Source organism: Oncorhynchus kisutch, linkage group LG3, assembly GCF_002021735.2.
Source record: "Oncorhynchus kisutch isolate 150728-3 linkage group LG3, Okis_V2, whole genome shotgun sequence".
Classification (NCBI taxonomy): Eukaryota; Metazoa; Chordata; class Actinopteri; order Salmoniformes; family Salmonidae; genus Oncorhynchus; species Oncorhynchus kisutch.
Window position 1 is genome coordinate 31,239,478 of NC_034176.2, and position 20,686 is coordinate 31,260,163.

General features: G+C 42.0%; 2 protein-coding genes across 2 annotated transcripts in view; both read right to left on the bottom strand.

The window, feature by feature from the left end:
• Positions 1 to 2,968, bottom strand: part of dnah10 (dynein axonemal heavy chain 10) — a 52,236-nt gene extending 49,268 nt beyond the window's left edge. The window contains exon 1 of the mRNA XM_031804222.1: positions 2,585 to 2,968. Within this exon, the coding sequence (XP_031660082.1) occupies positions 2,585 to 2,810 (226 nt within the window). The 5' untranslated portion in view covers positions 2,811 to 2,968. The remainder of the gene's footprint in view (positions 1 to 2,584) is intronic.
• Positions 2,969 to 3,038: 70 nt separating this feature from the next.
• Positions 3,039 to 20,686, bottom strand: part of LOC109880505 (V-type proton ATPase 116 kDa subunit a) — a 32,199-nt gene continuing 14,551 nt past the window's right edge. The window contains exons 3-20 of the mRNA XM_020472715.2: positions 13,910 to 14,007; positions 13,574 to 13,711; positions 13,132 to 13,229; positions 12,909 to 13,035; positions 12,627 to 12,709; positions 12,376 to 12,469; positions 9,090 to 9,302; positions 7,962 to 8,112; positions 7,581 to 7,720; positions 7,149 to 7,309; positions 6,781 to 6,871; positions 6,404 to 6,522; positions 6,099 to 6,309; positions 5,730 to 5,852; positions 5,429 to 5,548; positions 5,201 to 5,318; positions 4,841 to 5,012; positions 3,039 to 4,707 (exon numbers count right to left, since the gene is read on the bottom strand). Of these exons, the coding sequence (XP_020328304.1) occupies positions 4,605 to 4,707; positions 4,841 to 5,012; positions 5,201 to 5,318; positions 5,429 to 5,548; positions 5,730 to 5,852; positions 6,099 to 6,309; positions 6,404 to 6,522; positions 6,781 to 6,871; positions 7,149 to 7,309; positions 7,581 to 7,720; positions 7,962 to 8,112; positions 9,090 to 9,302; positions 12,376 to 12,469; positions 12,627 to 12,709; positions 12,909 to 13,035; positions 13,132 to 13,229; positions 13,574 to 13,711; positions 13,910 to 14,007 (2,360 nt within the window). The 3' untranslated portion in view covers positions 3,039 to 4,604. The remainder of the gene's footprint in view (positions 4,708 to 4,840; positions 5,013 to 5,200; positions 5,319 to 5,428; positions 5,549 to 5,729; positions 5,853 to 6,098; positions 6,310 to 6,403; positions 6,523 to 6,780; positions 6,872 to 7,148; positions 7,310 to 7,580; positions 7,721 to 7,961; positions 8,113 to 9,089; positions 9,303 to 12,375; positions 12,470 to 12,626; positions 12,710 to 12,908; positions 13,036 to 13,131; positions 13,230 to 13,573; positions 13,712 to 13,909; positions 14,008 to 20,686) is intronic.

A 20,686-nucleotide genomic window follows, 5' to 3' on the forward strand; every position in this document is an offset into this window, starting at 1 on the left:
ATCCTGGATGAGCTGCACTACCTGAGCCACTTGTGTGGGTTGTAGACTCCGTCTTATGCTACCACTAGAGTGAAAGCACTGCCAGCATTCAAAAGTGACCAAAACATCAGCCAGGAAGCATAGGAACTGAGAAGTGGTCTGTGGTCCCAACCTGCAGAACTACTCCTTTATTGGGGGTGTCTTGCTAATTGCCTATAATTTCCACCTGTTGTCTATTCCATTTGCACAACAGCATGTGAAATGTATTGTCAATCAGTGTTGCTTCCTAAGTGGACAGTTTGATTTCACAGAAGTGTGATTGACTTGGAGTTACATTGTGTTTTTTAAGTGTTGCCTTTATTCTTTTGAGCAGTGTATTTGCAGATACTTCAAACAGACATACAGTGGCAAGAGAAAGTATGTGAACCATTTGGAATTACCTGGAGTTCTGCATAAATTGCAACCGAGGACAAACGATTTTTACGCGCTACAAGCTTCAGCACTCGCCGGTCTTCACAGCTGAGTTGTTGTTTCTCCTAGACTTTCCACTTCATAATAACAGTACTTACAGTTGACCGGGGCAGCTCTGGCAGGGCAGAAACTTGACGAACTGACTTGTTGGAAACGTGGTATTTTTATTAGATTTTTTTACCTTTATTTAACTAGGCAAGTCAGTTAAGAACAAATTCTTATTTTCTATGACGGCCTAGGAACAGTGGGTTAACTGTCTGTTCAGGGGCAGAACGACTGATTTGTACCTCGTCAGCTCGGGGGTTTGAACTTGCAACCTTCCGGTTACTAATCCAACGCTCTAACCACTAGGCTACCCTGCCGCATGGCACTGTCATATGACAGTGCCTTGTTGAAAGTCATTGAGCTGTCATTCTACTGACAATGTTTGTCTATGGAGATTTCATGGATTTTTGATCGATTTTATACACCTTGTGTCTAAAATAGTCTAATCCACTAATTTGAAGGGGTGTCCACATACTTTTGTATATATAGTGTATTTGACACACGTCGACATACATAAACTACCGCACCACCAGAGGACCAGAGACGCCCATGAAACATATCAAACTCCAGCCCAGGAACCAGTCCCAACACCCACTTTGGTCCAAGAACCTGTCCCAACAGCCACTGTCACTAAGCAAGAGACCAGGCCTTACTGGAAGTGTGGGATGAATAAGCCTAACCAGGTGAGAACCAGAGAGGCACTGATTCAGCCCCCAGCTGTAAGTCTGGCTCAGGACACACCCAGGAACTGCTCCCACCTTTGGTTCAGGAAACTGACCATCCAGGTGTACATCTTCCCTGTGCTGGTCCAGGAACGTCTGGAGCAGGAAACTCTGGAGCAGGAACCTCTGGCCCATGAACCTCTGGCCTGGGTGGAAGCCTTCTTGAGGTTGCCTACTGAAGGCCTGCCTTCTTGAATTTTTTTATTTATGATCCCCATTAGCTAATGCTATGATGTCGAAAGGTCGCTGCTTTGAATCCTCGATCCGACAAGGTGGAAAAATATCATACTAAATGGAGTGTCTCGGATTTACATACAGAATAATACAAAATGCTCTGAGACCAGGTTGCAGCCCCAGCTGTGAGTTTATCATTGGGAAGGCTCTCGCATTCCTCTCAAATTCCATTCCCAACTCGTTGTTAAATTACTTTACATCAATCTATTTGCAACGATTGCTTTGGTAAATGTAATTTGCCTGATGATGCGTGACTGGAGGAGTTTCATACAAGCGCATTTTTGTCCACGTTCTCTCTCCTCGCCACCTCGTCTAGATTACCTTTGACCTTTTCAAAAAGGAAGCGTGAGAGGATGCAGGAGTTGAACAAATCCAATTGAGAAAAGGCCACAGTGTGATGATGAGTGAGTCATTATGCTGCTTTCAAGACAACTGGGAACCGGGGAAAAAACAAGGTCAAATCATGATGTCAGTGATCTTCAGGTAGGGAAGTCAAAGATGTCTGCGTTTTCGAACTTGGAATTCCGAGTTGGATGACCATTCAAAAAAAAATCCTAGTCTGAGCTTGTTTTTTTCAGAGTTCCCAGTTGTCTTGAACTAGCTAAATAGACTAGATAGATAGACAGATGACTCATCTTTGTATCTGGGCAGCACCATTGAGGCAATCTCTATTTTGAAGTCGTCAATTTTCTTCTTCAGGATTGGCTGATCCCTCCCGATGAACCGGTTGGACATGACTCCAACAGGGTCCCCAGGAGGGATAAGCCAATGAAGTTGGAAGTCCCACCCAGTTGCAAACATTAAAATGGTGGAAGACCTCAATTGTGCTGCCCATGCTAATACAGCCTTTTGGCCACTAGAAATCTCCACCATTCTCTGTCTTGAACGCACTGAAGTCAAAGATTTCCGAGTTCCCAGTTGTTTTGAACCCAGCAAAGGATGATGTCAGAGTTTCTGATTTATATTTTATTTCAGAATGTATTAAAATGAGTTATTCTTGAAATCCCAGCTGTTGTCTTGAACCCACTGAAGTCGCACTTAACGCGATTTCCGAGTTCTTCAGAGTTACAAGTTTAAAGTGGTCTTGAACGCGACATTGACAACATACGTGTGGCTACTCCTCACTCACGTACCAATCGGAATTTCAACTTCAATCTCTTCCTCGTTGACTCCTTTGAAAAACAGCAGCGTCGATGCTGACTCTTCCTCGGTGACTTCATTCAGAAATCGGATTATTTTCTGCTCTTCTTCTCCATCTCCGCGGCTCAGCAATTCCTCGAAACAACCTGGCTCCGGCAAATAAAAACAGGAATATACCCGGTTTCGGATCCACTCCACCCGCGGGTCGTCGAGGGACATTTTATCCCTCAATTAAGTTACAACAAAGTACTAATGTTAGCTTTTAGCTAGCTAACTTCAAATGTTGTCGTTTGTTGATGTAGCTAGCTACTTGCAACCAATTGACAGCCTCATGTCACTATGGCAACTGGTCAACTTTCTGTTTCTGTGAGCCATGCGCCCCCTTTGGCGCCCTCCAGTCGCAACATCTGATAGTCTCGCGCAAAAGTAACGCCACTGACATTAACATTTTCAGTCAAATTCAACTTTATTGAGTCAGCTTTATTCACCTGTTACACTGAAAACATGTTCACCATTATCTGATATAAAATAATTCAGCAAAGCCAAAACAGAGGAATGTATGCATACCACTAATATAAGTATGGAGTTAATGATGCGAATAAATCAAATGATTACATTCTTTAAAATAAATATGATTAAAATAGACTATATTAGAATAGGTACAAACATTTACAGCAAGCCCTTCAACAAACCACACACATTGTGTAATCAAGGATTAGACATTAGAGCCATAGCTAATCAGACTTCACATCTAAGAATTAGTGGTCATCATAGTTATAGAAAAGTATTTTCTAACCACTATTTTTACATTACCTAGACATATTCTCAATGGCAGACTCCTGGAGTCCACGCTCCTCAAAACCCATTGGATGAGAAAGCCAGAGGTCCTTCCGCTCTGAACTTCTCCTCCAATGGGTTTTGAGGATGCGAGGAGTATGCAATTGAGATTCTCCCCGTCTCAACTTCACAGCATCATTTCCCATAGGATCCTGCTTTAGAGGCATCTTTAAGCATCACTAAGATACAGCACATTACTGTTTGATAACACAGCAAGTGAGTTTACAATGAAATGGTGCAAGCTCCCCATAATGTTAAAGTTCCATGTTACGTGGTAATCACAATTCAAACAATTAGCTCCTCTTCAGAGGGTTTAATACCATCATTAGGACATTTAACCAATATCAACAAAAAAATCGAAATAAAAAATTAGAACTCTTTCTTATTTTTCCATCTTGAAGGTACAATTACCCAACAGCATAAACTACATCCTCCTGTTATGGTGCTACAGGATGGGAATATAGGAAAAGGCTTTGGAGAGAATTGATCTCTGCACTGGTCCAGTGCCCACTTTTCCTGCCTTATTCATAATCAGGGATTGTTGGTGTCATTAAATGATGTCTTGAGCTATACTTTTAATTTCCATCCATGGAATGGACAGTTTAAGAAGTAGTCTTCCACAAAGCGATGGAGGCATAGGAAACATATCTTAATTTAATATCATTTTGTCAGCATTCAGCACAACACGGTAGGCATACTTTCAAGAGTGATGCACCACTTTTTTTAAGCCTGTCATAGTCATTCAAATGTTAATTTCTCATTCAAACTTTATCACTCTATAAAATAAAATGTACATCTCTCCCACATTCATCCAAAATACTTTTCATTTACAAACATGACTGAAGGAGGCTTTTCCTTGCAAAGTTGTGGTAACCCAAAATATCATTCAATTGAAAATAGAGCAGGATACACTGAGATTTGGTTGTACTTACGTAAGGCAATCAGTCAGTGCAACAAATAGTAGAAAAAAACAACTATGAAATTGGACTGTATGTCGATGAGGCTCAATAGAAGCCTGGGTACCAATATGTTTGTGCCATCATGCCACTCCTTGTCATTTAGGAGTGGCATGATGGCACAAACCGACTAGTACCCAGGCTAGCTATATAGCACTGGATCCTGCTGGCACATTGTGGCAGTTTGCCTCTGGGAGGGCAGAAGCATTGTTTGTCCCATTCACAGCAAGCCATCATGCTCAAAGCTAGAGGGCAGGAGGGAGAAGGCAAAGGGAACAAACTTGATTCCAGTCCCAGTGTAGAACTTATTTTGGAACTCCACCCTATGGAGAGAGAACAGAGATCACTGAATATAGAGTAAGCATTAATAAAAGCATTATAAAGGCATGATGTGTTGAATTTTTACACATATTTCCTGTCCTTCACTCAATTCTGCAAGTATAGTGAGTAACTAACCAGTGCAGCCTGAGAGCATGGAGGAAGGCAGACAGTCCCTCCATAACCAGGAGGATAGACACAGTGAGCACAGCGAATATCCCAAACACTGGCACCAGAAACATGATGCCCAGGCTGGTGTCCATCCGCAGGCCCAACCGCATCACCATGGACCACAGCACCTCCGACAGCTCTGGGGGAGCAGGGACAAACAAATTGATTGATTCATTTGATTTAATAATTTAAAAGAAGGTTGCTCCAGTCAGAGAACATTACATACATAAATAATTATCCTCTCTCAATATAAAATGCACTTTAAATGTTTATCCTTCAAAGATCAATACAAATAATAAACATTTGATGTGGTGTGTTGATACTCACGGGCATGTGCCAGACTCAGAGCCCAGAGGCGCAGGTAGGAGGCTGTGTTGGAGATGCAGCCCAGGCAGTACTCTATGGTGTGAATAGACTGGTGCAGGAACATGTCCCCAAAGTCAAACTGTAAAACAACACACAGACAGGAGAACCTGTTACTTTCGGGACCCATAGTGTACTGATGCCTGAATGAGAGGCTAGTGGGAGGTGGTGACCGTGCTATCATCAGCTAACCTCCTCTTTCTGCTGCTCTCTGCTGGTGGAGAGGTCACTGGGGACACTGCCCTCCTCCATGTCATTTGCCCTCATCAGGGAGAGCTCCTCCTCGCTGTGCCGCCGCACACGCTCATAACCCTGTTGACACACACCACACACACTCTGCATGTTAAAACCGGAGCGCACTCCTATAAACAGACTACATACACACACCACCATAGACTATGTTACAACCAGAACACAGACTCATATATGGACACACTACCCACACATGCTTATGACTCGTAGCTCAGCTAGAGCTACAAACTCAAAGCCTCACCCTGTACATTCCAATGCGGTTGGCTCCTCCGTTGTGCAGCCAGTAGAGGTAGACTGGTTTCCCCAGCAGTAAGACAGGCACCGATAGTAGAGCAATGACCACCAGGAACACCTGCAGCCCAACCTACAGTAGGAGGGAAAGAACAGACAGGTCTGTTACAGTCTCACTGAAGTAGCTTCAGAGCGGGTTGGGCTTGTATACATGTCTTCACTGAGCGAGTGGTCCTTCACAAGTAAGGGTTTTAGTGAGAAGTCCCAGTTTTATATGCATATTCAGCGGGTGTGTCCCAAATAGCACACTATTCCCTATAGTGCATATAGGGAATAGGATGTCATTTTGGAGACAACCACTGTGTGAACACACATGTACCTGTCCTGGGAAGAGGGGTGGCACCCCGTCCCCCTGCATGAGGAACATGTTGATGAAGTGGATGAGGATGCTGGGGGCCATCTGGGAGTCGCGTGCAGAGAAGGCCAGCCACTTGTAGATGATCATGAAGACCAGGTAGCCAAATAGGCAAAGCAGGAACAGCAGTTCCGGGAGGAGTACCAAGTACAGGTTGAACTTTTTCCCAAAATGCCTACACAGATAGACACAGACAGCAGAGCTATAAAGTGCTTTCATAGACACACAGAAGGCTGCAAAGTGTGGGGGGAGAGTGTGCTGTAACTCACAGGTGGTTGAAGATACCTAGGATGACCCCGAAGCTCATGTGACTGATACCAACGATCACAGACATCTTCATCTTGTAGGAGTTCAGAAAGGTCAGACGATTTGACGCCAAGTTCCAAATCTACACATTGGAAGAAACAAGGAAATAACCTCATCAGGTTGAGGTATGGACAGACTACATCACAGTCAGACTGATGCGATTGTTAACAAAACATTGAAATTACAATGAGTAATGATCCATGACTTACTTTATTGGACCTGGTTGGTGAGAGCCAAATGTGTACGGTTAAGAAGAGACAGGGAATAACTTGTGTGTGTAGCGACCATAGAGACAAGACAAAGAAGTTTGTGACCATGAATCATAAAGCCATGTACTTACCGGGTCAATGCCCAAAGGGTAGGGTCCATTGAAAACCCCAGGGACATTGGGATCAAGGGTCAGAAAGGCATTGGTGCGGAGTGTGGAATCCCTTTTAAAGAAAATACAAAAGTGAACAATTAAAAGAGCAAGCTATCAGGTGATGTAATCTTTAATGTCACATACATCTTTGCCATTGTTATACTTAATTTGACTTGTAATTAATATATAATTGAAAAACCAGTATGGCCAATCAGTGATAGGACATAAAAAACCAAAACATATTGGCATTGAGTTGTGATCATGTGGCCTTTCACCCTGACCTAATCATCTCTGTAATCTCAGGAACAGATCTTACAGTACAGAACATATTACAGTACAGTACTTACCAAGTCCAATTTCCAGATTTAAACATGGCATTGACGCTCCAGCCCGAGCCAAAGATGTTAAGAGACTTGGAGAAGCAGTCGTTGTAGATGAGTCCGGTATAGACCGAGAACAAGCCCATCATAAGGATGATGTAACGGCCCTCGAAGAATGTGTTCCAGATCTGGGCATACAAATACACCATTGTCAAGGTAGGGGGAAACATCCAGCTAACCACAACATTTACTGTTTGCTTATTACTCATTTAGCTCATTTAGACCAGAAACAATTTCCCCACACAACCGGCCAGCATCCCAAACGGCACCCTATTCCCTATGTAGTGCACTACTTTTGGCCAAATCCCCATGGCCCCTGGTCAAAACTAGTGCACTACGTAGGGAATAGGGTGGCATTTGGGACGTACACACTGACAGCCTCTCCTCTGCCCCTCTCACCTCATTCCTGGTGTATTTCAGTTTGCGATTGTCCTCATACAGCACCATCCAGAGAGCAAACAGAGCCATGATCACACCATGGCCCAGGTCTCCAAACATCACAGCAAACAGGAAGGGGAAGGTGATGATTGTGTAAGGAGCTGTTAGACACAACAGACAATACATCATAATTCCTCCATATACACATTCAACTATCAATAAAGTGTAAAACTTTATTGTCCATTCTTGTTAGGAGTGAACATGTGTCTTTGGCTACAGGCATGTGGCTCATAGAAATAGCAAACAAACTGAAAACATAAAAGCAGTAGGCCTAATGATAGCATGTGATTTAATCCTAAATGTAGTAATCAGCGGTTATTGGCTAGCGAGGGCGTACTGTACCTGGGTTAACCTCTCTATAGTTGCCCACTCCATAGGCCTCCACTATGTTCTGGAAGCCTGATGTGAACTTGTTGGTCCTTATTAGGGTTGGTGGAGTGTCATTGCTGGGAATACGGTTGACAAAAGAAGGCACCGTGGCTCCACTTTTCCTCTGTAAAGGTAAGCCAATAATGTCAAGACAGTGGCTTTTCAGACTGAGATTATTGCAATGTTAGCTTATTAAGGTTGCATGGAGATTGAGTGATGGCAACTCAATTATTTGAGATATCATTTGTTTTCTCCAAATGGAGACAGAATCCTAACATCTCATCAAACAGTTAGTTCAAATATTTTAGACCATTCAAGACTGTTCAAATACATTGACCATTTAAGCCTCGTATTTAGAAGCCTCATTTAAGCCTTTTAAGGGACTGGCAGAACCTTTGCATGGACTGCTGTCATTGAACTGAATGTGACCTTATATTATGTACGTCATTACATATTATAAGGTCACATTGTATGTAATGTAATAATGGACAGAAGCCCTGGTAGCCCTCAATTGGGGCCCAACAGGACCCACGACTAGACTAGTTTAATAAATTAAACCAGAGCCATGTATTTAGAGTTGGGCAATTGAGGTTTCTGCATTATTACGCATTTACATGACACTATAACATTCTATGGCAGCCATGTTAGCGCCTCATTAACATTACAGTACATGGACAATAATGTCTAGAATAAGCATTATGAAGCATTTACATGACACTTCAAAATTCTATGGCAGCCATGTTATCGTGTATAAACATTACATGGGAATATTAAAATAATGCTATGTAACTGAATGTCTAGAATTATAACAATATTCACAATTCAAAAAGTTGGCCCAACTCTCTAAATACCTGGATCTGTCTTAAATGATCAGAGGTGGTCAAGATGAGAACAATTTCCCTTTTTCTACCACAACCAAAACCCAATTATTAAAGCAGGTCATGCTGACTGGGTGTGTGACTGTTGGTTTAGCCAAATACTGAACAAAGTATAGTTAGAAGGTGGGGTCACAAACAATGACAATACAATCCAAAACAATAAAATAGTTAAGCCCAACGATGACATTACACAGGGAGCCATTGTAACAGGGAGCTGACTCACCGAGCCTTCCTCTAATGCCCTCCGCAGGATGGGCAGATCGTTGACAGGGCACCACACCTCGGCTATCAGACACTTGTTGGTGACGTCAAAGCTACACAGGTTGAGGATGTGGTAGATGGCCTTCATCTTCTTAACCTGGATGACCCAGGTGTAGACGGACTCAGAGGCCTTGTTCAAGACTTGTCTCAGGTAGTCCTCTGTCCTGTGGAGTACCTGGTGGAAGCCGGGGGTTGGGGTGGGGGGGTATTAGTATGACATTTGAACTAATGGGAGGGATTTCACATTCATTCAGAATATCAAAAGGGTGTGTAGAATTGACTTAGGCTCGTTGAGCGCAGCCTCCACTGAGTGCAAGGGCCCATAGCTTGTTTGGGTATTGAAGCAAAGGTATTTTTGGCACGAGACACAGTTGGGTAAATGATGAATGAATGTCTAAGAATGTTGTGTGAGGGCTAGAGAAAATGCAATGAACATGCCAGGGAGGGAATGTGAGTCTGTGTGCTTTAAGTTCTGGAATGTGCGTGTGTTCGCATGAGGGAGGAAGGGAGGAGGGAGAGTAAGCCTTCAGTTGAGACCTCATGGAGATCATGTGCTGGGACCAGAGGTTAATTTAGTCCTTTTTTCTTCAGAGGTAGAACTTCCAAAACGATTGATCTGAACAGTCTTCCAGACTGCAAGGCACAAGCAGAGTCAAGTGACCCCAGAGTGGTCACGCTCTGGCGCCTGAGTGAGAGCACTCTCCCTCTCTCCCTAAACCTCTACCCCTCACACTCCATTCTGCTTCTTTCCAAGAAGTTATAATCTTTGCCGTAGCCGGAAGCACGAGGCCGATTCTTTAAGGGATACTGTTTTAATGTCACCATTGGCCTGCATCTTTGTAGTGACTGTATATCTCGGTAGATGGATAAAACTTTTTAAAAAGCAGACATTGAATATTGCTTTGAGCATGGAGAGATTTTCTGTCACTAGCCTACACACAATACCCCATAATGTCAAAGTGGAAAGGTATACAAATGATTAAATAAATTAAAAGCTGAGTCAGTAAGTATTCAACCGCTTTGTTATGGCAAGCCTAAATAAGTTCAAGAGTAGAAATTTGCTTAACAAGTCACATAATAAGTTGCATGAACTCACTCTGTGTTTAATTATAGTGTTTACATGATTTCTGAATGACTACCTCATCTCTGTACCCCACACATACAATTATCTGTAAGGTCCCTTAGTCAAGCAGTGAATTTCAAACACAGATACAACCACAAAGACCGATGAGGTTTTCCAATGCCTCGCAAAGAAGGGTACCTATTGGTAGATGGGTAAATATATATATTTTTAAAGCAGACATTGCATATCCCTTTGAGCATGGTAATGTTATTAATTACACTTTGGATGGTGTATCAATATAAAGATACAGGCGTCCTTCCTAAATCAGCTGCTGGAGAGAAAGGAAACCGCTCAGGGATTTCACCATGGGGCCAATGGTGACATTAAAACAGTTACAGAGTTTAATGGCTGTGATAGCAGAAAACTGAGGCTGGATCAGGCAAAGATCAACAACCAATTTGACAGATCTCTAAGAATTTTGAATAATGGGAAGAATAATGGGCAAATATCATACAATCAAGGTGTGAAAAGCTCTCAGAGACTTATGCAGGAAGACTTACAGCTGTAATCGATGCCAAAGGTGATTCTAACATGTATTAACTCAAGGGTGTGAATACTTACAGTACCATTCAAAAGTTTAGACACACCTAGTCATTCAAGGGTTTTTCTTTATTTGTACTATTTTCTACATTGTAGAATAATAGTGAAGAAATCAAAACTATAAAATAACACATATGGAATCATGTAGTAACCAAAAGAGTGTTAAACAAATAAAAATATATTTTATATTTGAGATTCTTCAAATAGCCACCCTTTTTAGCCTCATGATGCTATCTATTTTGTGAAGTGCACCAGTCCCTCCTGCAGCAAAGTACCCCCACAACATGATGCTGCCACCCCCGTGCTTCAAGGTTGGGATGGTGTTCTTCGGCTTGCAAGCCTCCCCCTTCTTCCTCCAAACATAACGATGGTCATTATGACCAAACAGTTCTATTTTTGTTTCATCAGACCAGACAACATTTCTCCAAAAAGTAAGATCTTTGTCCCCATGTGCAGTTGCAAACCGTAGTCTGGCATTTTTATGGCGGTTTTAGAGCAGTGGCTTATTCCTTGCTGAGCGGCCTTTCAGGTTATGTCGATATAGGACTCGTTTTACTGTGGATATAGATACTTTTGCCCCTGTTTCCTCAAGCATCTTCACAAGGTCCTTTGATGTTGTTCCCACATATGACAGAACTCCTTCCTGAGCAGTATGACAGCTGCGTAGTCCCATGGTGTTTATACTTGCGTACTATTGTTTGTACAGATGAACGTGGTACCTTCAGGCATTTGGAAATTGCTCCAAAGGATGAACCAGACTTGCTGAGGTCTACAATTTATTTTCTGAGGTCTTGGCTGATTTCTTTTGATTTTCCTATGTCACGCAAAGAGCTACTGAGTTTGAAGGTAGGCATTGAAATACATCCACAGGTACACCTCCAATTGATTCAAATGATGTCAATTAGCCTATCAGATGCTTCTAAAGCCCTGACATAATTTTCTGGAATTTTCCAAGCTGTTGAAATGCAGTCAACATAGTGTATGTAAACTTCTGACCCACTGGAATTGTGATACAGTGAATTATAAGTTAAATAATCTGTCTGTAAACAATTGTTGGAAAAATTACTTGCGTCATGCACAATGTAGATGTCCTAACCGACTTGCCAAAACTATAGTTTGTTTACAAGAAATTTGTGGAGTGGTTGAAAAAATGAGTTTTAATGACTCCAGCCTAAGTGTATGTACATTTCCGACTTCAACTGTAGGTAAAGAAATGTTGTGAAATAGCAGTTACAAATAGATGGATGGACATCAGAAATAAAGGAAGGGTCAAAAACAGGACAAAAAAAAGAGGACTAAAATACTTTCTGAAGGCACTGTATTTCAACAGCTAAATTCAGCAGGAATAACACCTTAATCTGTTGATAGCTTATATTTTAAGTAGCCAGTGACGTTAGGGAGAGATTTCTGGAGTTAACCTTTTCTGGTTAAAGAATACATGGGTGTAATATTAAAAAGAAAACATCTGTATTTTTAACTGTACAAATTTGAGAGTCAAAAAGTTATTTTCATTACTTAAAGACAAAACAAACTAAAAAAACATCACCCACTATGTTGTTGCTCACAAGGATTTTAGAGAGCTTACAGTGTGCAGGTCCTGGATGCGAGTCCTGAGTCCCTCCACAACATCATTCCTCTCCTCATTGCTGTTGGGGTATGGATACACGTGACAGTGGTAGCTGAGGGGCAAAAAGACAAGCTCCATGATGTTATCACATAGGTTAAAGCCACAGTCTTCAGAGCTTGTTGGGGGCAAGATAACAGGCCTAATGGTTTGACAGGGAATCACCTCAGGCTGAAAGTGTAACAGGTCAGTTGGAGAGGTGTTTTAATTACCAGTCACAGATCTTCTTGACTTTCTGTCCGATCTGCTCGCCCCAGTAGGAGATGAGGAAAACCACACTCTTAGTTGGCTCACCCTGCAATAACCAGAGAACAGGAAGCGGATTAGAATATAGACATGGTAAGGCTGAGGTGAGATGTTTTACCTCTCACAGGCCCAATAGGGATGCTGTTAAATTTAGCTATGTGGTAAGCAGTACCTTATTATTTTATCTCACACTCAACCATTTAGAAAAGGGCTAAGAATCTCTCTCAGGCATAACAAATTTGACCCACCGTGTCAGGGTCCTCCAAGTACTCGTCAATCTCAGAGTAGCTAAGGATGGTGTAGCCCTTACACACTCTCCACAGCATACGCTCAAAGGCCTCTATTTTCCTTCTCTGAATCAGCCCTGATATAAACCTGCAGGAGTGAGGTTGAGATAAACAGGGTATTACAGTAAACAGGCACAAATACCCAAGTGTGTACAAATATATATGACTGCTGATAGCCCTTTACCCTAGTTTGGCCCCTAGTCGCTGCATGCTGCTGTAGTCCATCATGGAATCCTTTTCTAGGAAGGGGAACTCCTCATACTGGACCTGCGGGGGCTCACACTGTGAAACATAACCCCAGTGTGAGGACACACACAAAACACATACACCCCCATAACACATTGTTAGAAAAAGGGCAAGAATTTTCCCATGCATGAATGAATAAAAGACAAGCAGCAAGATTTTGGCTAGCCCCAGATGTATCCCCAAAACATCCTCTATAAAGAAAAAAAAAGAGAAAAGAAAGCCTCAATGTTATGCGCAAAGCCAAATCATGTGACCCTAAAATTGGCTCAGTCTCTTCATGAAGCAAATCAAAGCCATTGCAAGTGCTCTTAAGTCAAACTGAGGGGCAAAGTGTTGTACAGTGGTGGGATCCTGCTTTGTGGAGAAGCTGTTGGACCTACCTCTGCGCTGCGGTGCACAAAGTTGCGTGTAATGCGCAGCATGTGTGTATACTCTGTCAGCTCCAGGAGGTTCTTCTGTAGCTTCTCCTTATTCCTGGTCACCTCGCTCAGCTCCACCTCCAACCTCTGCAACTGCTCCTGGAGACAGCCATACATACAGAGAGTCAATAGCAATGGCAATGGCAATTCGGGTAGTGTCCCAAATGGCACCATATGTTCCCTATATATAGTGCACTACTTAGGGAACATATGGTGCCGTTTGGGACGAAGTCAATACTTCATTCTTATGATAAAAGGATTTATAACGTTCTAGAGAGACAGGTAGGGTGCGCTAACCATTATAACTAGGACGTGTTTGGGCAGGGGTGCAACCGGGTTCACTTCTCCCTCTGGAAGTGGGATGTCTGCCCTCTTGATTTCTCTTAGAAGGTACCCTGTCAAAGATGCAATGAAGTCTTAGTACACAACACACAGAGTCACTACATTTCAAACAATCCATTTGTTTCAAATAATACATGTATATCAATAAGCTTAATCTGTTGTAATTTACACTGTGTTTTTCATCAAGCCCACACTAGGCCCAGGGCTAAGAGATTTTAGCCCAGGGCTAAGCGAGTGTTCACACAGACTTTTCAGGGGTTAGCCTCAGAAACACAGTGAAAAAATATCCAGTGTTTTACGGGGTCAAGAACAACACGTAGAATATTCACTGTCAAATTGTATTTTTTATGGAGCACATTTTCTCCTCTCTTCAGTTCCTGACCGCATGTGCTGCTCTAGAAATAGAATGAATGGAACGGGCGTACTCATTCAAGTCAATGATGGCATAATGGATGGACTGGCGGCCATTGAGAGTATACCCATAGGAGCAAAGCATGAAGTAAAAGCAGGAAGTAAAAGCAGGAAGTAAAAGCAGGAAGTAAACGCAGGAAGTAAAAGCAGGAAGTAAAAGCAGGAAGTAAAAGCAGGAAGTAAAAGCAGGAAGTAAAAGCAGGAAGTAAAAGCAGGAGGAATACACATCAATATGGGTCGTCACTAGTTAACACAGTCACAAAGTCCTAATTATTTCTAAACCCGGCTGGAGATTATGAATATGAAGTTGAACATTTTAGAAATGTCCCTTTAAAAAGGTAGACAGCGATATGACTCAGATGCAGAAAGTAAACTGCATAGTGGGTCAATTTCTTGAACAACAGAGCTTTGAAGCGCAAACCTCCACTTCTCAGCTGTTTTGGTTCCCTGGCTACCACGCTGTAACAGCGTGAAGCTGCGCAGACACTGTGTGTGACTGAGAGAGCAAAGTCTTACATCTCGCTCATCTCAATATCTACAGTGCTGCTCGTGGCTTCATTTTGCTGAATCTAACATCATTTGAATGGACATTCTTCATTACCATGGAATGTAGAACGTTTGCTACAACACCTTGATTGTTTCAGCAAGGAGCAAAAAAGTTTCATAAGAGTTAAATCAAATCAAATCAAATTGTATTTGTCACATACACATGGTTAGCAGATGTTAATGCGAGTGTAGCGAAATGCTTGTGCTTCTAGTTCCGACAATGCAGTAATAACCAACAAGTAATCTAACTAACAATTCCAAACCTACTGTCTTATACACAGTGTAAGGGGATAAAGAATATGTACATAAGGATATATGAATGAGTGATGGTACAGAGCAGCATAGGCAAGATACAGTAGATGGTATCGAGTACAGTATATACATATGAGATGAGTATGTAAACAAAGTGGCATAGTTAAAGTGGCTAGTGATACATGTATTACATAAGGATGCAGTAGATGATATAGAGTACAGTATATACGTATGCATATGAGATGAATAATGTAGGGTAAGTAACATTATATAAGGTAGCATTGTTTAAAGTGGCTAGTGATATATTTACATAATTTCCCGTCAATTCCCATTATTAAAGTGGCTGGAGTTGAGTCAGTGTCAGTGTCAGTGTGTTGGCAGCAGCCACTCAATGTTAGTGGTGGCTGTTTAACAGTCTGATGGCCTTGAGATAGAAGCTGTTTTTCAGTCTCTCGGTCCCAGCTTTGATGCACCTGTACTGACCTCGCCTTCTGGATGATAGCGGGGTGAACAGGCAGTGGCTCGGGTGGTTGATGTCCTTGATGATCTTTATGGCCTTCCTGTAACATCGGATGGTGTAGGTGTCCTGGAGGGCAGGTAGTTTTCCCCCGGTGATTCGTTGTGCAGACCTCACTACCCTCTGGAGAGCCTTACGGTTGAGGGCGGAGCAGTTGCCGTACCAGGCGGTGATACAGCCCGCCAGGATGCTCTCGATTGTGCATCTGTAGAAGTTTGTGAGTGCTTTTGGTGACAAGCCAAATTTCTTCAGCCTCCTGAGGTTGAAGAGGCGCTGCTGCGCCTTCTTCACGATGCTGTCTGTGTGAGTGGACCAATTCAGTTTGTCTGTGATGTGTAATAAGAGACCATATTACCGCAGAAACGGACTCAACTGCATGAATGCCCAGCCGTCCAATCTTCAATAAATAATTATGGTTATGGCGGTTATTTTATTTTCATGACGGTCTTCATAACCGTTGGTTTCACGGTTATATGGTAATTGTGCCAGCCCTAGCAAAAACATTGTCCGAGTTGATAGAAAATAATAATGTTCCACACATTTTGTCGGGGTTTAGAGTGATGAAAGGTAGTTGGCTAACGTCAGCCAACAGCTCTCTCTCACATCTCATCATTGAGCAGCCGAAACACTCAGGGAGCGGGGACAGAGAGACAAGCAGCTTATTGATACTATTAAACTGAGGAGGAAGCTGTGTTATCAGGCTCGGGTAGGGGAGGGCCTGAACGTCGCAGGCATGGGTGTAGGTCATTTAAAACATGGTCAGAGTCAAAGTAATTAAGTTACTTTTAAAATAAAAACATTGACCTTGATATATAGCTAATTTCTCTAAAGTTACCTGAACGTTGTTACACATGATCTTTTCCATGCAATGACATTCACTCACCCATTCACACTTTCCCTCATTCACTAACTTTTCTCCATCTTCCACTCACACACCCCATTTGATTAATTTGGGTTTAGTATTTTCCCAAATTCCATTTTCTCTGTTATATTTTTCCTGGTTTATGATTCTTTTTCATTTTTGTTTTGCTTTCCACTATCAAAATTACAATTATTTATAGAATGCAACAAAATTGGATGTTCTGAGTGGATGTTAATGCATAAATCACACCCGAAGAAATGTGGGATAATTTTATGTTGTTGTTGATTGATTGTAATTCCCCTTTAATTGCAAATCTAGAAAGAGAGGAATGTGTTTGGTTAGAGATGTTTCTACACTGCACATGATTGCAGAGTTTGCTATACAAATGCCCACCTGATTGATACAAATAATCATGATATCATTCTGCCAGGTAAGCCTACTTTGTAGTTAACATTGAATTGAGAAGGTTTTGGGGAAAGCCTTTCCGTTTACCAAAATTATTTTCATTAGCATCGCTAACTGATTACAAAGTTATATTTAATGTGCAAGCATTCCCATGCATGCCGTTACATCTTTAGAAACTTGCAGGAAATTAGAATCTCTGAACAACGATGAGCAATTTTCTTTCTGACTCTGAGGGGCTGCCACAACCTTTCCGTGTCATCCCTCTACTGTAGCCTACAAAAACTACAAAATCTAGCCTACAAAAATGCACTATGTAACAGATGCTTAAACAAAAGTAGCGAAGTACAATACCTCATTCAAAACCACTTTAAAAGCTGCACAGCGTAACTACTGTATGTGTGTATAAGTGTTTTTGGAGACCCCTCTGGCAAGAATGCAGTATTTTTTCTAGATTTTAACGCAATTTCCCAGAACCTCCCGCTCTCTGTAGGATCAGATAGGGCTAAAAGTAGTTCCCAGTGATGAGGTTTCAATAGGTGTAAGGTTATAGTTCGTAGGGCAATTTTTTCACAAAGTGTAATGAATTCATACTACAGAATAGTAAGCCGATACACAGCCAAATACATTATTAGGTGGCGGCATGCAACTATCACCTTATCGCCTCTAAAATGTAAACAAAACACTATAAAGAGTTGTGTCACACAACATCATAGCTGTCTCAAGTTGAGGGAGCATGCAATTGGCATGCTGACTGCAGGAATGTCCACCAGAGCTGTTTGCCAGAGAATTGAATGTTAATTTCTCTACCATAAGCTGGCTCCAACATTGTTTTAGAGAATTTGGCAGTATGTCCAACCGGCCTCACAACTGCAGACCACGTGTAACCACGCCAGCACAGGACCTTCACATCCCTTCATCACCTGTGGAATCGTCTGGGGGGTGCCCTCCAAGGCTGACTGATGGCTGCACCCCTGTCCAGTCATGTGAAATCAATAGAGTAGGGCCTAATGAATATATTTAAATTGACTGATTTCTTTATATGATGACCTCTAACTCTGTAAAATCTTTGAAATTGTTGCGCTTATATTTTGCCCACGAATCCAAACCCGCCGTGAATCATGTGACATTCTAAGGTATGCTATATTTTATACAGTGGGGCTAAAAAGTATTTAGTCAGCCACCAATTGTGCAAGTTCTCCCACTTAAGGAGTGGCTTCCTAAGAAGCATTTCAAGGTCCTGGAGTGGCCTAGCCAGTCTCCAGAGGGCCGATTTCAAGTTTTCAAAACAATCGGAAATCTGTATTTTTGGACACCGATTTGGACGTTTTTTTTTTTACACCATTATTTAACTAGGCAAGTCAGTTAAGAACACATTCTTAATTTCAATGATGGCCTAGGAACGGGGGGTTAACTGCCTTGTTCAGGGGCAGAATGACAGATTTTTATCTTGTCAGCTCGGGGATTTAATCTTGGTTAACTAGTCCAATGCTCTAACCACCTGCTTTACTCAACGTCAACAAAACTAAGGAGATGATTGTGGACTTCAGGAAACAGCAGAGGGAACATCCCCCTATCCACATCGATGGAACAGTAGTGGAGAGGGTAGTAAGTTTTTAAGTTCCTCGGCGTACACATCACAGACAAACTGAATTGGTCCACCCACACAGACAGCATCGTGAAGAAGGTGCAGCAGCGCCTCTTCAACCTCAGGAGGCTGAAGAAATTCGGCTTGTCACCAAAAGCACTCACAAACTTCTACAGATGCACAATCGAGAGCATCCTGTCGGGCTGTATCACCGCCTGGTACGGCAACTGCTCCGCCCACAACCGTAAGGCTCTCCAGAGGGTAGTGAGGTCTGCACAACGCATCACCGGGGGCAAACTACCTGCCCTTCAGGACACCTACACCACCCGATGTCACAGGAAGGCCATAAAGATCATCAAGGACAACAACCACCCGAGCCACTGCCTGTTCACCCCGCTATCGTCCAGAAGGCGAGGTCAGTACAGGTGCATCAAAGCTGGGACCGAGAGACTGAAAAACAGCTTCTATCTCAAGGCCATCAGACTGTTAAACAGCCACAACTAACATTGAGTGGCTGCTGCCAACACACTGACTCAACTCCAGCCACTTTAATAATGGGAAATTATGTAAAATATATCACTAGCCACTTTAAAACAATGCTACTTAATATAATCTTTACATACCCTACATTATTTATCTCATATGTATACGTATATACTGTACTCTATATCATGTACTGCATCTTTATGTAATACATGTATCACTAGCCACTTTAAACTATGCCACTTTGTTTACATACTCATCTCATATGTATATACTGTACTCGATACCATCTACTGCATCTTGCCTATGCCGCTCTGTACCATCACTCATTCATATATCTTTATGTACATATTCTTTATCCCTTTACACTTGTGTGTATAAGGTAGTAGTTTTGGAATTGTTAGCTAGATTACTCGTTGGTTATTACTGCATTGTCGGAACTAGAAGCACAAGCATTTCGCTACACTCGCATTAACATCTGCTAACCATGTGTATGTGACAAATAAAATTTGATTTGACATTGCACTCCACGAGGAGCATGCCTGTTACACGAATGCAGTAAGCCAAGGTAAGTTGCTAGCTAGCATTAAACTTATATTATAAAAAACAATCAATCAATCATAATCACTAGTTAACTACACATGGTTGATGATATTACTAGTTTATCTAGCGTGTTCTGCGTTGCATTTAATCGATTCGGTGCGCTTTCGTGAAAAATGACTGTCGTTGCTCCAACGTGTACCTAACCATAAACATCAATGCCTTTCTTAAAATCAATACACAAGTATATATTTTAAACCTGCATATTTAGTTAATATTGCCTGCTAACATTAATTTATTTTAACTAGGGAAAATGTGTCACTTCTCTTGCAACAGAGTCAGGGTATATGTAGCAGTTTGGGCCGCCTGGCTCATTGCGAACTGTGTGAGGCATATTTCTTCCTAACAAAGACAGCCAACTTCGCCAAACGAGGGATGATTTTACAAAGCGCATTTGTGAAAAAAGCACAATCGTTGCATGACTGTACCTAACCATAAACATCAATGCCTTTCTTAAAATCTACATACAGATGTAACGGTTCTCTTGTGGTGAAGGAGAGTCGGACCAAAATGCGGCGTGTAGATTGCGATCCATGTTTAATCAACAAACGTAAAACACGAATCAATACAAAAACTACAAAAACAACAAACGTGGAAACGTAACGAAAACCGAAACAGCCCTATCTGGTGAAAACACAGAGACAGGAACAATCACCCACCAACACACAGTGAAACCCAGGCTACTTAAATATGGTTCCCAATCAGAGACAATGACTAACACCTGCCTCTGATTGAGAACCATATCAGGCCAGACATAGAAATAGACAAACTAGACATGAAACATAGAATGCCCACTCAGCTCACACCCTGACCAACCAAAACATAGAAATATACAAAGTAAACTATGGTCAGGGTGTGACAACAGAAGTATATATTTTTAAACCTGCATATTTAGCTAAAAGAAATCCAGGTTAGCAGGCAATATTAACCAGGTGAAATTGTGTCACTTCTCTTCCGTTTATTGCACGCAGAGTCAGGGTATATGCAACAGTTTGGGCCGCCTGGCTCGTTGCAAACTAATTTGCCAGAATTTTACATAATTATGACATAACATTGAAGGTTGTGCAATGT